General features: G+C 41.3%; 1 protein-coding gene across 3 annotated transcripts in view; it reads left to right on the top strand.

Annotated features, from left to right (window-relative positions):
• Window positions 1–15,762, top strand: part of LOC114870356 (inositol polyphosphate-5-phosphatase A-like) — a 91,195-nt gene that overhangs the window by 12,586 nt on the left and 62,847 nt on the right. For all 3 annotated transcript variants that reach the window (XR_008692518.1, XM_029174845.3, XM_055502235.1), the window contains 3 exons: window positions 8,868–8,909; window positions 15,088–15,188; window positions 15,408–15,495. Coding sequence is in view for 2 of the 3 variants with exons in the window: in XM_029174845.3 (XP_029030678.1) it covers window positions 8,868–8,909; window positions 15,088–15,188; window positions 15,408–15,495 (231 nt within the window). In the remaining variant the exon portion in view is untranslated. The remainder of the gene's footprint in view (window positions 1–8,867; window positions 8,910–15,087; window positions 15,189–15,407; window positions 15,496–15,762) is intronic.

Consider the following 15,762-nt stretch of genomic DNA (forward strand, 5'->3'; position numbering starts at 1 on the left):
TTGTCGTTTTTGGCCAGGAAGGAGTCACAACAGGTTTTAATGCATAAATCAAGGTCATGATGAAATAATGTAAATACCACCAACCATACATTGTTAAAAACAACAGCCAGACAACAAGAAAAAGAGAAAAGAAACCATACAAACACACACACAAACAGAGCTCTAGGATGGATAGTGAATATTGCTAATATTGTGTAAAATGTTGTAGATAGAGTTGTGGCCTTCACTTAGCTTGTCATCAGTTCAAAGTTGCTTGGCCCAGGTTTTAACCATCCAATGCGGTTGTGGTGTTTCCAAGGCGTAACTTTTCCACTCTGGTTCTGGTTGAGGTTAAGAGTCTGGGCGCTGTTTTGCGGAAACCCGGCTCTCGGTCCATTGTTTACTTTGGAAGCCACTTTTGTTGGACTTTGTAAAGCTCAGTGTGAAGGAGAACCACCACAGAGAGATATGCTCTTGATTTAGACTCAGAGTGGAGGAGAGTTTAATTTTTCCTGCTTTGGGCTTGCACTCGGATGCATTCATCATATTTTTGGGTCCCCATCGATTCTCGTGTTGGTCTTTTCACTCCACACACAATCACTTTCATTTTTGCTTTCCATTCTCACCCTCTCAAGCACTCCCACAGCAGGAAGAACCCAATTACAGAGATATCAGGCCCATGCTGAAAACGTGATAGCCTGTGAAATGTCTTTGGCGTCACACTGAGACAATGTTTGTCCTGCCTCAGTGCAAACAGGATGCTGTGTTCAGGAGAGCAACACGAGATAAGAACAGACAACTGTAACCGGGAAAGACAGAAAAAAAAAGGCAGAGGACAACACAGACAGTAGTGAGACAGAGGACTGAAAGGTGACGTGATAACCCTAAGATGACTAGAATAGTCTCTACAGGAAACACAGGGGCTTGTATTGTCAAATCAATACAAGCAATAAAACTCAATATAAGAATCAGTTGCCGTGTCCAAGCAGAGATCCACATATCAAACTTTCTTCTGCAGGTCTCTCTAGAAGTGGAAACCATGTGTGACTTTTCAAAGCTCCAGAAAGTAGAGCAGGCTTTTTATGTAGAATCTGTGACAACCTCATTTCCTCCTCACTCTTCCATGGCTGAATTATACATGCGTTTCTAAGTGTGTCTTTTCCGCAGATAGAATGCTTCTTTTTCACTTGACAGCGAGACCAGTTTGGTCCCGTTCCCCATGATGCTCTTCAATCCATCCAAGACTGTCACACCTTATGTTAAGACATGTGGCAGTTGTCAGTTGTTTCATGTATTTCTTAATATCTGCATAGTGAGAGGTTTGTAGGTCACAGGGATACCACTGCAACACATATTATTTTAAGGTGAACTGCTCCAGAAACCTAGAAAATAGAAAAGTATTGTTACACATCTGAAATCCCATTTAAATACATTTAAATAAAGGCTGCAACTATGTCCACAGACACATCATTAGAATGAAGTTTGTTTTTAAGACTATATTTCCAACATAAAGGATAATCTCTGATTCTCCGCTAAAGTGAATTAAATTTTTTTTAAGAGTGTGTAAATAAATAGAGCTTCTTTTAATGTCTGAAGAATCCGAAATAACAGCTGGCAAACTGAGATGTAATAGCGTTATGCCAGAACACTAACTGCTGAAATAAATCCTCCTTAATAAACAGGTTTGTCTTCTTCACATTAGAAAAAGAATAATTTTATTGTCTTGGAAAAATATGTGACAAGTAGACAGAGGGGTTAATATCTTCGTCAGGCAGCTTTTAAAGGAACCCACAGGGTCCTAGGAAAATTACTGATAATGGTGACAGTTATTTTTGGGAAACCTTTGGCATGATTCCCTGCATCATAAGTATCACACAGATAGCCTCTTTGTTGGGATCCTTCATAATGTGACTTACTATGCCGCCACTCGGATACAGTCTTTGCTGCCGCTGTTGAATTACCCTGCCGGCCGCAAAGTAAACACGAGGATTAAACTCTAGCGCTGCATCTGACATGGCTTTTAAATCGCAGATGGAATTAATTTTCTGTTCAGAATAATAAGAAGCCCGTGTGTGTATGTGTGTTTTTTAAGTTGGTACAGAAAATCCCAGGTTCCAACAGTTCTCAAATAATACATGATTTGTCCAGGCTCTTTGTCTTTGACTGCTTACAAGTTCATGTCTGAGTGAATAAGGTATTGTACTTAGAGTGACAGTAGCCAGGCCTACGCAGGATTTTATTGGATCTTTCAATTACTGGTGCCATGTGGAAAGATTGTTTAACTCGGCGGGACAGTGTCAGGCGCTCGTAAAATCTGAGATTTCTTTTCCAGAGAGGTCGCTCTTATTTAGAAATGGAAGCTTTTGTTTTAGTGCAACTTTGTAGTTTTAACCAGGGGCTTCAAAAATGTGAAAAACCTTAACATTAAGAATGTTAGCATTAGTCTGGAAGTGGTACTGGTGAAGCTGATTTTGGCAGCTTGATTGTCCCTACCAGTTAAAATGCTTATTTGGTCTGATTTGTTCATGCTTTTTGTTTTGTGGAGTTCTGGAAATGAATTAGAAACAAATTATAGTTCTTTGGCTTCTAAGTTCTGCCATCGTCATTAATTCTATTGTCATTTGGTTTGTGTTGTTTTGACAGGGCACACAGTAGCTAAGGCATGACGTGATGCTCATGTCTGTCATCCTAGACTTCTTAATGGGCTTCAAGCAGTTTAACTGTAACAATAAATTTACACTTAGCTGAACTTGTTGCTCTGAATGCTCAGGACCAGCTGGTTTTGGGTGAGTCCTCTGCACTAATTGGGGGGAAAAAAGTTGTTTCTATAAAAGTTTTTTTCCATCTCCATAGATACCATCTTATTTATTATCCCCATTAAAAAACATATTGGACACAACCCAGAGTACAGAAGTAAAAGGCCAGACAATGCATTGAGCTCTTTTCCTTTTCGCAACATTAGTATCAGTCCGCTTAACAAGCATGTTCAGCAAACGGTTGTGGATGAAGCCTTGCTTATTTACTAGTCGTGGTGTAGTGCAGTCCCACTACAGCGTGGATGATCTTTATCTTTGCTTCATTTGTGACTTGTAATTACAGTGTGGTAGGTCTGGGTGACGTCTAAAAACACCAGACACTCCCTTCCTCCCCTCCCTGTTTTCTGTTTTTTTTTTTTTTATACACACACGCAGATTCGGGGCCCTTGGTCTTTAGTAACACAAGGTTCCCTTGTTTTATCAAGACCACTGTGGAAAGAAAACCAGATTTTTATAGAGATTCCCATGAATACCCCACAGTTGTATTTGAAGGTTTGTGGAGCTACATCTGTTTAGCGGTAATGATTCAGGCTATGTGAAGCTAACTCCCTGATCCCCTTTGGATGCTCTTTTTTTGTTCCCAGAGATCAAAGCACAAAGAGTGATGTTAAGGTCACACAACAAACCAGGAAACATTGGCACTGTGACGGTTGGCAACCATGGGCCCAGTTGCTCACAGCACCCTGCTGAGTGAGGCAGAGACAAAGAGACCTCAGCAAGAGGAAAAACGTTATGCAACATATTGTGACAGTCAGATGAGATCCCATCGTGATACAGAGCAGAGTTAGTATTCTACTGGGCATGAATGAATAAAAAAGCCCTAATCCAGTGATTTGCCCTTAGATTCTAAACGTAACATAGGTCGTTCATGTCACCATCACAAACAAAGCATTGACAGGTGCTAGCGGACCGACCTGTTACTTCACTTCCCCTGTCAGCGGTTTTAATAATGTAAGTTGATTGGTGTGTTACAACATTTCAGCTTTCACTGCGAATGGCCAAAAGGTACATTGAGGTTCCTGCTTGCGAGTTCTCACTAAAAAGGCATCGGGTGCAGCACTGTAGCAGGGTGCATCATATTGTTGTGCTGGCTGTCTGTGTTGAGTAACACATGGCAGAGGTGTGAGTGGGAGAGCTCACACTACTGGGATAGTAACGTTTCTCTGCAGCTCTGCTGTGGGCCGCACAAGTCAGACATGCTGTGCTGCAGTTTTACAGTCAGACGCAAGCGATAATTACACATTTGGCTGCTGACTGACTTTTGTCTGCACTTTACCGAAAAGGTTTGTGAGCTCTTGAATGGCATCGCATGCGTGTGCTGCAGCTAATACATGACTTTTGAAACACACTGCTGTGGTTGCGCTGTGTGCGGTCATTTCCTGTTTTGAGATATCACCTAATCTCCACAGATCCCAGCTGATCGCTGTCTTGATTCATGCTAAAAGGTGTCAGTTGGTCATATGTTGTGTTTGTACAGTGTACAGATGAGTGGTTTTCATTTATATTGTTCTTGATTAAATGTAAGGTTTCAGCTGAGGTGTAAGAACAGGTTTAAAGGAGGCGTGTGCCCCTGACCTCCCTGGTTAGATAGGCTACCCACACCTACCGTGTCAATAGTGTCAGTGTTGCAAAAAAAAGTCCTTTTATTCGTGAACCCGTAAGGATTTTAGGTCCATCTACTTCTGTTTGTAGTTGAACAAAAAATAAGAGACTGTCTTGTAATAAATATATGTTCGTAGCTGGGGTAAAATCAGATAAAAACATGTTACATTTGAAGCAGCGTGTAAACTATATGGTCAGATTTCTAAATGAATCCTTGCAAGAAATCTCTCAATTCTCACTTTGTTTATAAGCTACGTTGACTTAAATCACGAGTTGGACTTGGAATGTTTATACTGACCTACTGGAAAATTGATCTATTGATCAACTATTTGACCAAACTGGTAATTCTCACACTTCTGATTCTAACCTCAGCCCTAAAACCACATCTTAACCCTCAAACAGGCCTTAGATAAGTAAGGATCGGTCAATACGTCCCCACTTTGTCAAAATGTCCTCCATTTGATAGGAAAAACTTTGATGCACGCACGCACGCACGCACGCACGCACGCACGCACGCACGCACGCACGCACACACACACACACACACACACACACACACACACACACACACACACACACACACACACACTTTATTTTTTTTATTTTCAAGTTTGTTCTTTTAGAGTCCTACATATTTTTTCCACCTCCTCACAGGTGGGTGAGCCTGTGGGGATTATAACATTCTCTATAAAGTTTTAAAGATGTAATTCTGCTGGTAGAGGACTAGGCCAAGGGGGACCTCACACTACGAAACATTGTGACAAAAGCTCATCTTCTATCATACTGCTGCTGTAATCCTCCTGCATTCCTTATCCTCACAAGGACCAGGACATCTCTCTGGACTCAGCCTAAGTCTAATTAAGTGTATTTCTCAGCATGCTCTAATTAATTCCATAATGGGCCTGTTTGATGTAGGGTTACATGAAGCACGGGGGAGACACGCCTCTGCCTCATCCCCCATGGAGCGACTAAGGAAGTAAGCGACAGGAAGTGAAGGAAGCCGGGCGAGCCAATCAATCAGTTCCCCTGCTGATCCTCCTCTCGCTCTCCTTCCTCAGATTCCCTCCCGCAGTCAACGGCCTCCGTCTGTGCGCAGTATTTTTAGTCAGCTGCCTACTTTTTTGATGGCAAATTAACTTCAGTCAACGGGATATTTTTATGAACTGTGGTTGTTTGGGGACGCACGTTAAGCCTTCTTGGTAGTAAACACAGACACTGATTCATTCTGCCGTTTTGCATGGCAAATGAGGTTGGTTTTGATATGTAAAAACAAATGACTGTCTATTACTCATGTCTACTTCAATGTTCTCTACTCAAACTGGACATGACCTACTGCAATTAATTTTGTGTATAAAAGATTTTTTTTCGGTTTTCTGAAATGTCATTCTAAAAAATCATTGTAGATGTTTTGAATAAAAGTGAGCTAGGATAGTTTGATCATTCTAAATGCTCAGATTAATGTAAATGTCACATTTTAGACAGTTTTGAACTCCCGATCATGATAATCTTTAAATGCAGCAGGTTTAGGGGTGTAACTGCAGGATGAAAGGTGCTCTTGCAGCAAATACAAAGCAGTATTTGCTCAAAGTTACAGCTTTCTGCAGCTTGTGCTCTGATGTCAATGTGAGAGACAGATATCCATCACATGCAATACATGCTTGTGTTTTCTTGTAAGAAACAGGAGCACCTATTGTATTTTGAGTTCTGTGTGCGAGTTATTTTAGCCAGTGTTGTGTGTCTTGGTTTTGAAGTTGGATCTCAAATGCAACACACACACGTGTGTGTGTGTGTGTGTGTGTGGGGGGGGGGGGGGGGGGGGGGGGGTTTGGTTCCAGGTGTAACCAAGCAACTGTTGCTTTTTTTAAGGCTGCTCGTCTCTCCTCCTTCCTTTTTTTAATTATAGAGGTCAAATGCAGCAGAGCAACGATTGTTTCATAATAGCGTTTCTCTTACCTCGTGCTGTTGTTGTCGGTCAAAGTGAAGCGTGGCGACGCCTGCTATGAATGGAAGGATAACGCTCATGTTGAGTAGGATGAAACAAAACAACAACCAGCTGAGACTAGAAAGAACAAAATGAAACAATACTGACGTTATAGTTGAGGCCAAAAGATGAAAGCGGATGGAGTAGGAGGGAAGTCGTGGGGTCTTTCCAGGGAATAAGTTGTGACGTAATACGTCTTCCCATCTCTATAAACTGCCTGCTGTAATGCTCCGCTGGGCTGAGGATGATTCTACATTATTATCTAAAGAATTCTTCCTGGAAAAAAGGGAAAGGCCACTTCAGGTCATGAACTCTGAGGCTCTGTCAGCCTGACTGCTCAAAAAATTTTTTTTTAATAAATTCAAAACAAATTCTGTCTCCTTCTGAAGTCAAAGTCATGGACTGGTGACATGCTTTTAACGTCCTAATTTAAAGGTGAGGTTAGGTTGGTAGATTTGAACTGGGAAAAACAAACAAGCAAAGTTTTAGTTCCTCACGCTATATGTGAAGTAGGCCATGACTACTAGGCAGAGAAGAAAGTGGAGGTGGGGAGAACTAAGTAGGTGAAGGCACTGGTGGAGGAAGAGGAGGTGTACACAGAAGAGACGAGAGACTGGGGAGGGAGGAGGGCTTTTTATTTTTACCTCTGCCTGTATAGTCCCACTTTCTATTTAACTGCAAATTAACTTGTGATAAGCTGAGGGCACATGGCAAAGAGCTGCAGTGTCACACACAGGCCTAGTTTGTCCTCCTTTCCCTTCCACTTATTAGCCCACTTTCTCTCTGTGGCTCCGGCTTCAAAGGGCCTTTCGGTCCTCAGAGCCGCGCTGGCGAGGCCAACATCTGTCGCCCCCGGATCATCACAACTCTTCTGCACATTGAGAGCTGGGTCAGCCTAAATGTGAGCACTCTGGGAGTGTTTTTGAATGACCAAGCTGCTGTAGCTGCTGTCGAGTGAAGCTAGGACATGAGTTACTTTGGACCATCTGCATGTTTTCATGGCCTCATTGCCATGAAACAAGGGCCTGTTTGAACAGAATTTTGATACGGCTGTATGAACATACAGCCACATCACCAATAAGATGCCGACCATGTGACGGGCTAGAACAGTAAAACATCAAGGACCTGCACCCACTGTATCAGCCTGACCTGTTACTGTTAACCTTTGACCTTGTTCAGCCCTGGATGGTCAGGTGGCAGCTTTCTGCTTTGACCCTCTGTTCCTCTGTGAACTTGTCTCTGAGTCTTTTTTCCCCCTTCCATCCATGTGACTAATGACAAGGTCCAGTACTTATGTCCTTATATAGACCTGTGCTCTGTGTGATCTGGCTAAGTCGATGACGATGGTGAGCACGCACACACGTTTGCTAAATTTTGGAGATATTTAACTGCCCCTGGAAATATCAACACACTATATATTACATATAATCCTGTGATCACCTTCATTAATATCCAAGTATGTCAGTAGTATAATAGTGAAAAAGTTCATCTGGAATATTTTTAGCTCTGGACTTGTTGATATGACAGCTATGTTCTTCTAAGGAAAATTATACTAATGAGTAACTTCTGCGATGTTAAGAAAATGGGTTAACATTTGGGGAATTGTACATCAATGCCAGGTTTCCAGGAGCAGTATGAGTACAGTTGCTACAGCTGTTGCCTCTGGACAATGAACACAAATGATGATTATTGCCCAATTTAATTAAGAATACAATACAGAATAAAATTATTTGCAAGAAATGTGGTGTTAATAAATAAATAGCTAAAATGAAACAAAAGCTTCATTTAAAGGGTCGCCTGTTGAGCTTGAAATGGTGTTAGTGATACACTTTTTTGTGGTTTTTAAGAGCAAAGCCCAGTAAAACCAGTATTGGGAATGTTTTTATAGTGATTGGACCCCGATGCCACTGCACCCACTTCTGTAATATCTTATGGCTTTGTTACAGATGCCTGCAGATCCCCTGTGTATTCTTATTATAGACTACACACACACACACACACACAGCTGTTTGTCAGACCCAGTTATCGACATAGGGAGATCTCTCCATAAATGGTAGACTGCCCAGGGCCCTGTCTCTGTTTCCACTGAACAAACTAAATGAAGTCCAGGTCTGGGAATAGCCTTTTAAAGTGGAGGAGAGCAGGACAGGGGGATGACAAATAAATGCAGGGTAACAGAAGGTGAGAGAAAAAGAGAGAAATGGTGTAAGGCTTGTCGATATCCTGGAGAATATGCATATGCGACAATGAAAGCTGCCCGAAGTGAAGCATCCCTGTCAACAGGTGGACAGACAACAGTTTATGGTTGTACATAAAAGATAGAACCAAGTTGTTTTTCTCAGGAAATAAACATGCTGAATAACAAGACAGTAAACACTGTAATGTTTGATGCAGAACACTTCCTTGAATTTTTAAATCTGTTTGATTTCAGAAAGTGGTAAAATATTCCATATAATGTTGCTAATATTTGTGTTTTTATTCTCTTTTAGCCTGAAAATCTACAGAAAACATGGCTGAGAGAGTTTAACCAGGTAAGTCCATTCAATACATACCTTTTAATACACATTGTAGGATTAACATTACACCTTGTGGACTTGCGTACTGAATGAGGCTCTTCCATGTGGCTAGACTAGAAGTCAAAGTGTAAAGTTGCACCAGTGTTTTGTGATCTGTCTTCACCGCAGTTTCCTTGTCTTGTGTGAAGCGTCAACTCAGTTCACGTTTACCTAAATGAACCTTTTCACTAACGTGTGTGTGTCTGTGTGTCTGGCCTGACACTTGTCAACTACATAACCTGGACACTTTAAATCACTAGGATGATCGCCTGATGCAGAACAGATGTTAGTCATTAGTAAGACATGAACTAGCGGTTTAGCAGTTTATTGTAGCTCTTGTCTTGTCTTGTCTGATCTAACAAATAGGTTGATTTATAAGAACATTCGATGCCCAGTCATTCCCAGCAGTTCTTCCTCTGGCTGCAGAATTCGCTACCATCCCACCCGCAGATCTCGAAACGCTCTGCATTTCTGTCCTCTACAGTTCGCTCTGTGGTAATGGAAGAATTTGTCTTTACAAAATTATGTTTAGATGTATTATTGCTAACAGACCACTGCAGTTTAGTATGTTGCAGCAATGTGTTTATTTTACACATTATACTTTCCTAATTTGCTACAGTATTTTTAGTCTTAAGTGTGTCCACAAGTTGTTGTTTGTTTCACAAACTTGAAAAAAGGTTTGGTTAATATTACATGGTTTTCTTTGGTACAGTGTGTTAGGCCTTTAGATTACACTACGTTAAGGCATCTGTTGTGAGAAAATAGAAAGCATGTACTCTATAAGTTATTATGTTTGTAATCCCCATCTGTCTTGGCGTTTCTACAGTCACTTCATTTTCACAATTCTGAATATTAGTTTGATTTAGAAAGCAAATGCTGAGAAGCACAGTCATGTTTCATATCTTACCTTTCCATCTACATAGGAACCCCTGACTAACCACAACTCTTTCCACTGGGGTAAGGGAAGTGAGACAGCTCAAAGTCTAACTGCTGTCTAAAAGAGACAGACAGACGAGAGAGAGACTGAGTTTTTCTTTCTAGTTGTGAATAAAGTCTCACAGCAAATACAGCTGCAGACTTTTTTCAGCTTGTTCTTCTGTCTGCGTTTTGTCATTTATGGTTTTGGCTCCCACCACTTTATGCTCTGCTGACGTTATTGAACTGCCTGTTGCATTTTAAAATGTCTAGTGATTAACTGTACTTTATCCACAACTGAAACTATGTACTATACTATGAAAGAGGAGCTAAGACGAGCCACCCTCCGTACTGTAATATGGGATGAAAACAGCACAGTGTGTGGGAGCTGCCAGTGACTCAGCAGACGTCAGTACTGCAATATAAATAATAATATTGCATGAAGTAAAGCAACATATAGTGGGACACTGCTGTTGTTGGTACACAAAGAAGCAGAGCATGTAGACTAGTTTCTGCTTTAGATCATAGAAACTTGGTGTTTAGTTCTGTCATGTTAAATGTAGTGAACTAAGCATTTTGTTTACTGTACATGTAGTAGTGCAGATATTACTGTTAATATTCCTTTTAACCCTTCAGAATTTGAGTGTTTGATGTCCAAATTATACAACCAAACAACTCAAAAGGAACTCTGCAAGGAAAGGAAACGTGGGTTTTCTTTTTTTTTTTTTTCAGGATGTTTTCACATTTAGTACAGACACACCTTTATTATGTCAAAGTATGCAATAACCACCTGTTCGTGTAGTGGCTCAGGCAGTTTAGTCATTACATGACAGTCTACTAACACATGAATTAATAAACTCCACTGTGTTATGAGTACATATGTAAACCAGCCAGTTTACTTCTCATACTTTTTAATTTCAAGACAGCCACATTTATGAGATGCACATATTACAGACGTTGTATTCATAAAGTTGTAGTTTTGAGGAAATGTAGTTTACCTGTCAAAAATTGAACAGTAGTTTTGTTTTGCGGGCAGAAGACCTTTCCTTTGTTCCAGGTTCCTACTGGGGGCTTTCAATGAGCAGAAAGAGAAACAGACATTTGAATAGGCTGTATAGGCTCTATGTGTAAAAATATAAAACAGTCCTTTTATGGCAGTGACGGAAGGCAGTAAGCAATAAAATGAGTAGAACTGTGACACCATAGCACTACAGTACATCATATAGGTGGAATATGGTTCTGAGACATGCTCTGGGACTGAGCACTTTTTTTTTAAAAACCAAAGAAGCTGTTCAAGGGTTTCAAAGAACTCAAACTGGAATCTGGCAGCCAGTGCTCACTCATAAATGTGCACATTACAAAGCAAATTATAATTGACATTTGTGATATTACTCATTCGGGTTGTTAACTGGTATGAGCCTCACAAAGCTCTTTAATTAAGACCGGAGAAAAAAACAAAACCAAATGTTATCAAGAACTTACTTGTCGTTTTCTTGCTTCTCTTGACAGTCCTGTTGTCAGGGTCTTTTTTCTACAGTTTAAGCCCCTGAACATTTTTGAAAGCAAAGAATTCACAAGATGCTCTCTGGAGCATTGTCAAATCATGGGATAATGTGGTTTACTGGGTTCTAGCTCAAGTGAATGTTTCATTTAGGTTCTGAAAAAGGCTTCATCTTCTCAGTAAAAGCACATGCCTAAAAGTAACTCACCTAATTTATAACTTGTGCAGTCACTTAAATTAAGAAATCACCCAAAGGTCATGTCCGTCTGTTGCTGCTTAATGTATACTGCTGCTTCAGTTTAGCCTGTTCTGTTGTGGTTGGGATAGAACTAAAAAAGACGTTAGCTTATTCCCGGTAAAACATTGTGGAGAAAAACACACAATCAGAATTTTTTTTCCATTTAAATATGCAGCAATTATTTGTCATATGCTATTTAAGACTGTAATCCAAAGTCACCAAGAGTCCCCCCGTATACGGTACGTACATATTTCCTACAGCTTAACATGAAGATAAGCCTCTGCATGTAACCATTACTATCAGTGGCAAGTTCAAACATGCTGACTGTCAGGTCCTTCCCGTCTAGATGTCTGGGTAGGACACTATGAGCATAAGGAGTGCCTGTATGTGGAGAAGCACGCTGCGCTTACGGCTGTTGTGGAATTCTGTTTGCATTGTACAGCACACTGTACAGAGTGTCATGACTGGAGGGGGGGGGTGCCATGGCCGGCGGACCAGGCAGGCCTGCAGCCTCATGCCAGCTCTGAGCGGCTGCCGGCTGACGTCATGGAAAGAAGCATCAGACTCTGAACTCGGCCCGGCGGGAGCAGGCAGCACAGACGGGCTGGAGTTCATAACGCTGGGACACGCTGGACGCAGTGTAGCACCCACGGCAGCTCACGGTCCGTCAGTTAACCTGCGCTTTGCCCGGGAGCTCTAAGCTCGAACGTTGGAAGTGACTTGTGATTTGAGGAAAACCTTAGTCTCGCACTCAATAAATTGCAGAACTCTTTACTTACACAGGAACATGTTGGTGTCGCTTGACACTTACATTTCAATGATTAACACACTTCAGATGTCTGATTTTTTGTGTGTTTTTAAAGATGTTTAATTGCAGCAAACCTGGATTATAAATGAATGAATTGGCTCTTACTGCAAGGACTTTTATCAGGCAGCTGTCTGCTCCTTCACTACTTTTTACTCTACTCTCCTCAGCCTGTGGTTTTCAGGACCTTTTCATACAAAGCATTTTTGGAGCATGGTAGACAAACTCTAACTTGTTTCATTTAGTTTAGATCAAAAGAAACTAAACTGCACCAAGTTAAAGGTATTATATAATTCAGCCCTGAAGAGCTCAGAATGTGATGTGAAGGATTTAGAAGAGTTCGTCACTGACTGTTCAAGGGTTTCAAGGAACTCAAACTGAAATCTGGCAGCCAGAGCTCACTCATAATTGTGCACATGACATAACAAATTATAATGAACATTTGTGCTATTAGTGATTCAGGTTCTTAACTGGTATGAGCCTCATACCAGCTTTTTAATTAAGACTGGAGAATAAACAAAACCAAATGTTATTCGAAGAATTTACTTGTCGTTTCTTTGTTTCTCTTGCCATCGAGGCCAGTCAGATCTCTCACCCCATCGCAGGACACACCTGGCATTTCCATGTAATCAAAGCATGCTCATTGTTCCACATTTTTCCCAGTACCTTGGGTTAAATAGGAACCAGGTTTAACTGCAGGTGTGTTACTGTATAAACAGTGCTTTGCATGGCACCCCGCTGAATTGAATAAACCCACAGTGAATTTGCATTGTAAACTTCTCTGGACTGTCACCGGCCTGTGACTGGCTCAGATTCCTACGTCCGGTGCTGTGGTCTGAACTTTGCAGAAAAAAAATGTGTTGAAGGTCATTTAAGCAAGTAGTAATACAGTACAATAAGTTCCATTATAGACCCCCGTAGGTTAAAAAATGTTTTGTCACCTAGTCAAACCATAATAGTCTTTTATTGAATTTTCTAACTCACCACAATTGTACAGTGAAGCTTGAACCCTGTAACCTTCTATCTTTCTGCAGGCGTCACCGTCTTTAGGACTCCAGCTTATACCTTTTACATTTCAGACAACATTAGGGACATCAAATGACGACATTTCATCATGCGTAGCATTTGAACTGTTGCATTTGCTCATTGGTCCCATGGTGATGAGAGAAGAAATTTGGATGTTTGTTGGTCGTCATGGATGTTGAACTAGCATCTCTGAATAGACTGAAGCTAACAGGTCTTCCATCTTATGTCTACACACAGTTTAACAGATGTTTTTTCAAACAAATGAACCATGACAAATAAAGCAAATATATATTTATAAACTGCTAAAAATTAGAGTAGGAAGATGAAAAAGAGAGCGAATAATAGGACACTGCACCATATCAAACACGTCAAAAGTGTCCGTCAAGTGCTCTGTTGGTCATGTCAGCACAGCCCAATGGGCCTTCCTCATCCCAGCAACTGTCACTGTCTGTTCAGAGGCTCCTGCTATTGATGCCCATCATGATCAGATCATGTTTTATTTTGCTATTGTTAGGCAACAGCATTTTTTTTAGTTAAAGTAAAGCCATTGCAGTCAGTGGTCAGTTATTAGTTGATATTAATACTCATTCTTATAATGAAATTAGCACCTACGATCAGTTTGCCAGCGTAAACCTGAGTTTTCAGATTGGAAAAGACAAACGGATTGCAGCAGATTAGCGCGAGCATGTGCACATAAACGTCCAACGCGTCACTTTGGAACCTGACATTAGCTGACAGCTCCTTAAGAGTGTGACCTTTTCTCACGCGAACTGATAGGTCCACTAATCTTTCAGAGTTTGAGCCGGCGCAGCTCCTTGTCTCCTGGGTCATGGAGCTAAGTGACGAGCCATAGGTTGATGGAAAATCCATAGTGTTATTGCCACACATTACTTTTATTTGATTGGGCTTGTAGTGAGCATAATGCAGCGCTGAGGTGGGGGCTGGTAGCGTAGCAGGTCTCAACTCCGGCCTCTCCACAGGCAGGGACGTTGATGTACAGCATCCTCCTAGCATCTATAGGCTCAACCCTGAGTGCTTGTGAGCCCTGTAAATCACTCTGCACTATTGATTTGCCATTTGAGGTCAGCTACTCTGAACACCTCTGACAGGATGCTCAGAAACACCACATGTTCCACGCGAGCCAGATTGCAGGAAAAAAAAAATTCTTACCAATTCACCATCTTCTTTAATGTAGTCATCAATTTGTAGTTTTCGCCGCCTAGCGCGCTTTCTAATGAGCCTTCCTGCCTCTGGCGGCGGTCGCGTGAGCGATGTGTCAGCGCGGCCGGTAAGATGGGAGCATCTGTCACACCCCGCTGTGCATACAGAACGGTACAGAATATAGAGATGCAGGCACACCCCCGAGGGCGGTTGAAGAGGGTCTGATATTATGCTTGTGGAACAAGCTCACTAAGTGCCTGGTGCCTACATTAGTAAGGCACTTTGTCTTGTGTAAATATAGTAGCGTGTCACAGAGCCCAGTTAGGGAGAGTTGTAGAGGCCTCAGCGCCGCACTGTATGGATTTGGCCCTGGTCTAAATAATTCAATTTAAGTTTGCTTTATTATGAATAAATGGGCTTGTTGTGGTGTTGTTAAAGCTGTTGTGCAAATTAAAAATTTGTAGCTTTCCTTCATTTTGACCAGTTTTTCCTCTCTATTCCTTCACAGACAGTACAAACACAGAAACCTCAATTCCTGGCAGTGCACTGCCAAGAGGTGGGTGGGAAGAATTGCAAGGCATCCATGGCACACGTGAGGAGTTTCGTCGGGTAAGTATCAGGCTCGTAATGTTGGGTTCTAGTCTTTTACTGTTAACAGGGAACGTATTTGATGGCTTAGGGACTGTTTAAAAATGAGCAGACTACTCCCCCCACTGGTGGCATTGAATCTGTACCTCTGCATAACAAATCTTTTTTCTGGTGTAATCCTGCATCATTTTACACACTCGTGGTATTTGAATGACAAACTCTTCATGTTATGTCCACCAGTGAATTGATGTCCATCGATGCCATGAAGGAGTTCAACAGAGCCCGCATCTACATCGATGAGAACTACGACTCCCAGGAGCATTTCACAGTAAGTGTTGTTTTTAACAGTAATGATGCGTTTACATTTGCATGAGATCGTATGCACTAGCTGGAATGTAACATGTTAAGTTGAATTAGGTTTTACGAGTTGGAGAGTCTTTGTTCTTGGTTTTCTCAAACTAGAAATTAGCTTTCTTGTCCTTTTTTAAAGTCACCATATTTTAGTTTAGTCAATTGTATAATAATAATAATTAGTATAATAATAATTAGTCAATTGAACTGTCTCAGCAGATGTGACAGCACGCGTTTCACATCA

Source organism: Betta splendens, chromosome 15 (assembly GCF_900634795.4).
Source record: "Betta splendens chromosome 15, fBetSpl5.4, whole genome shotgun sequence".
NCBI lineage: Eukaryota > Metazoa > Chordata > Actinopteri > Anabantiformes > Osphronemidae > Betta > Betta splendens.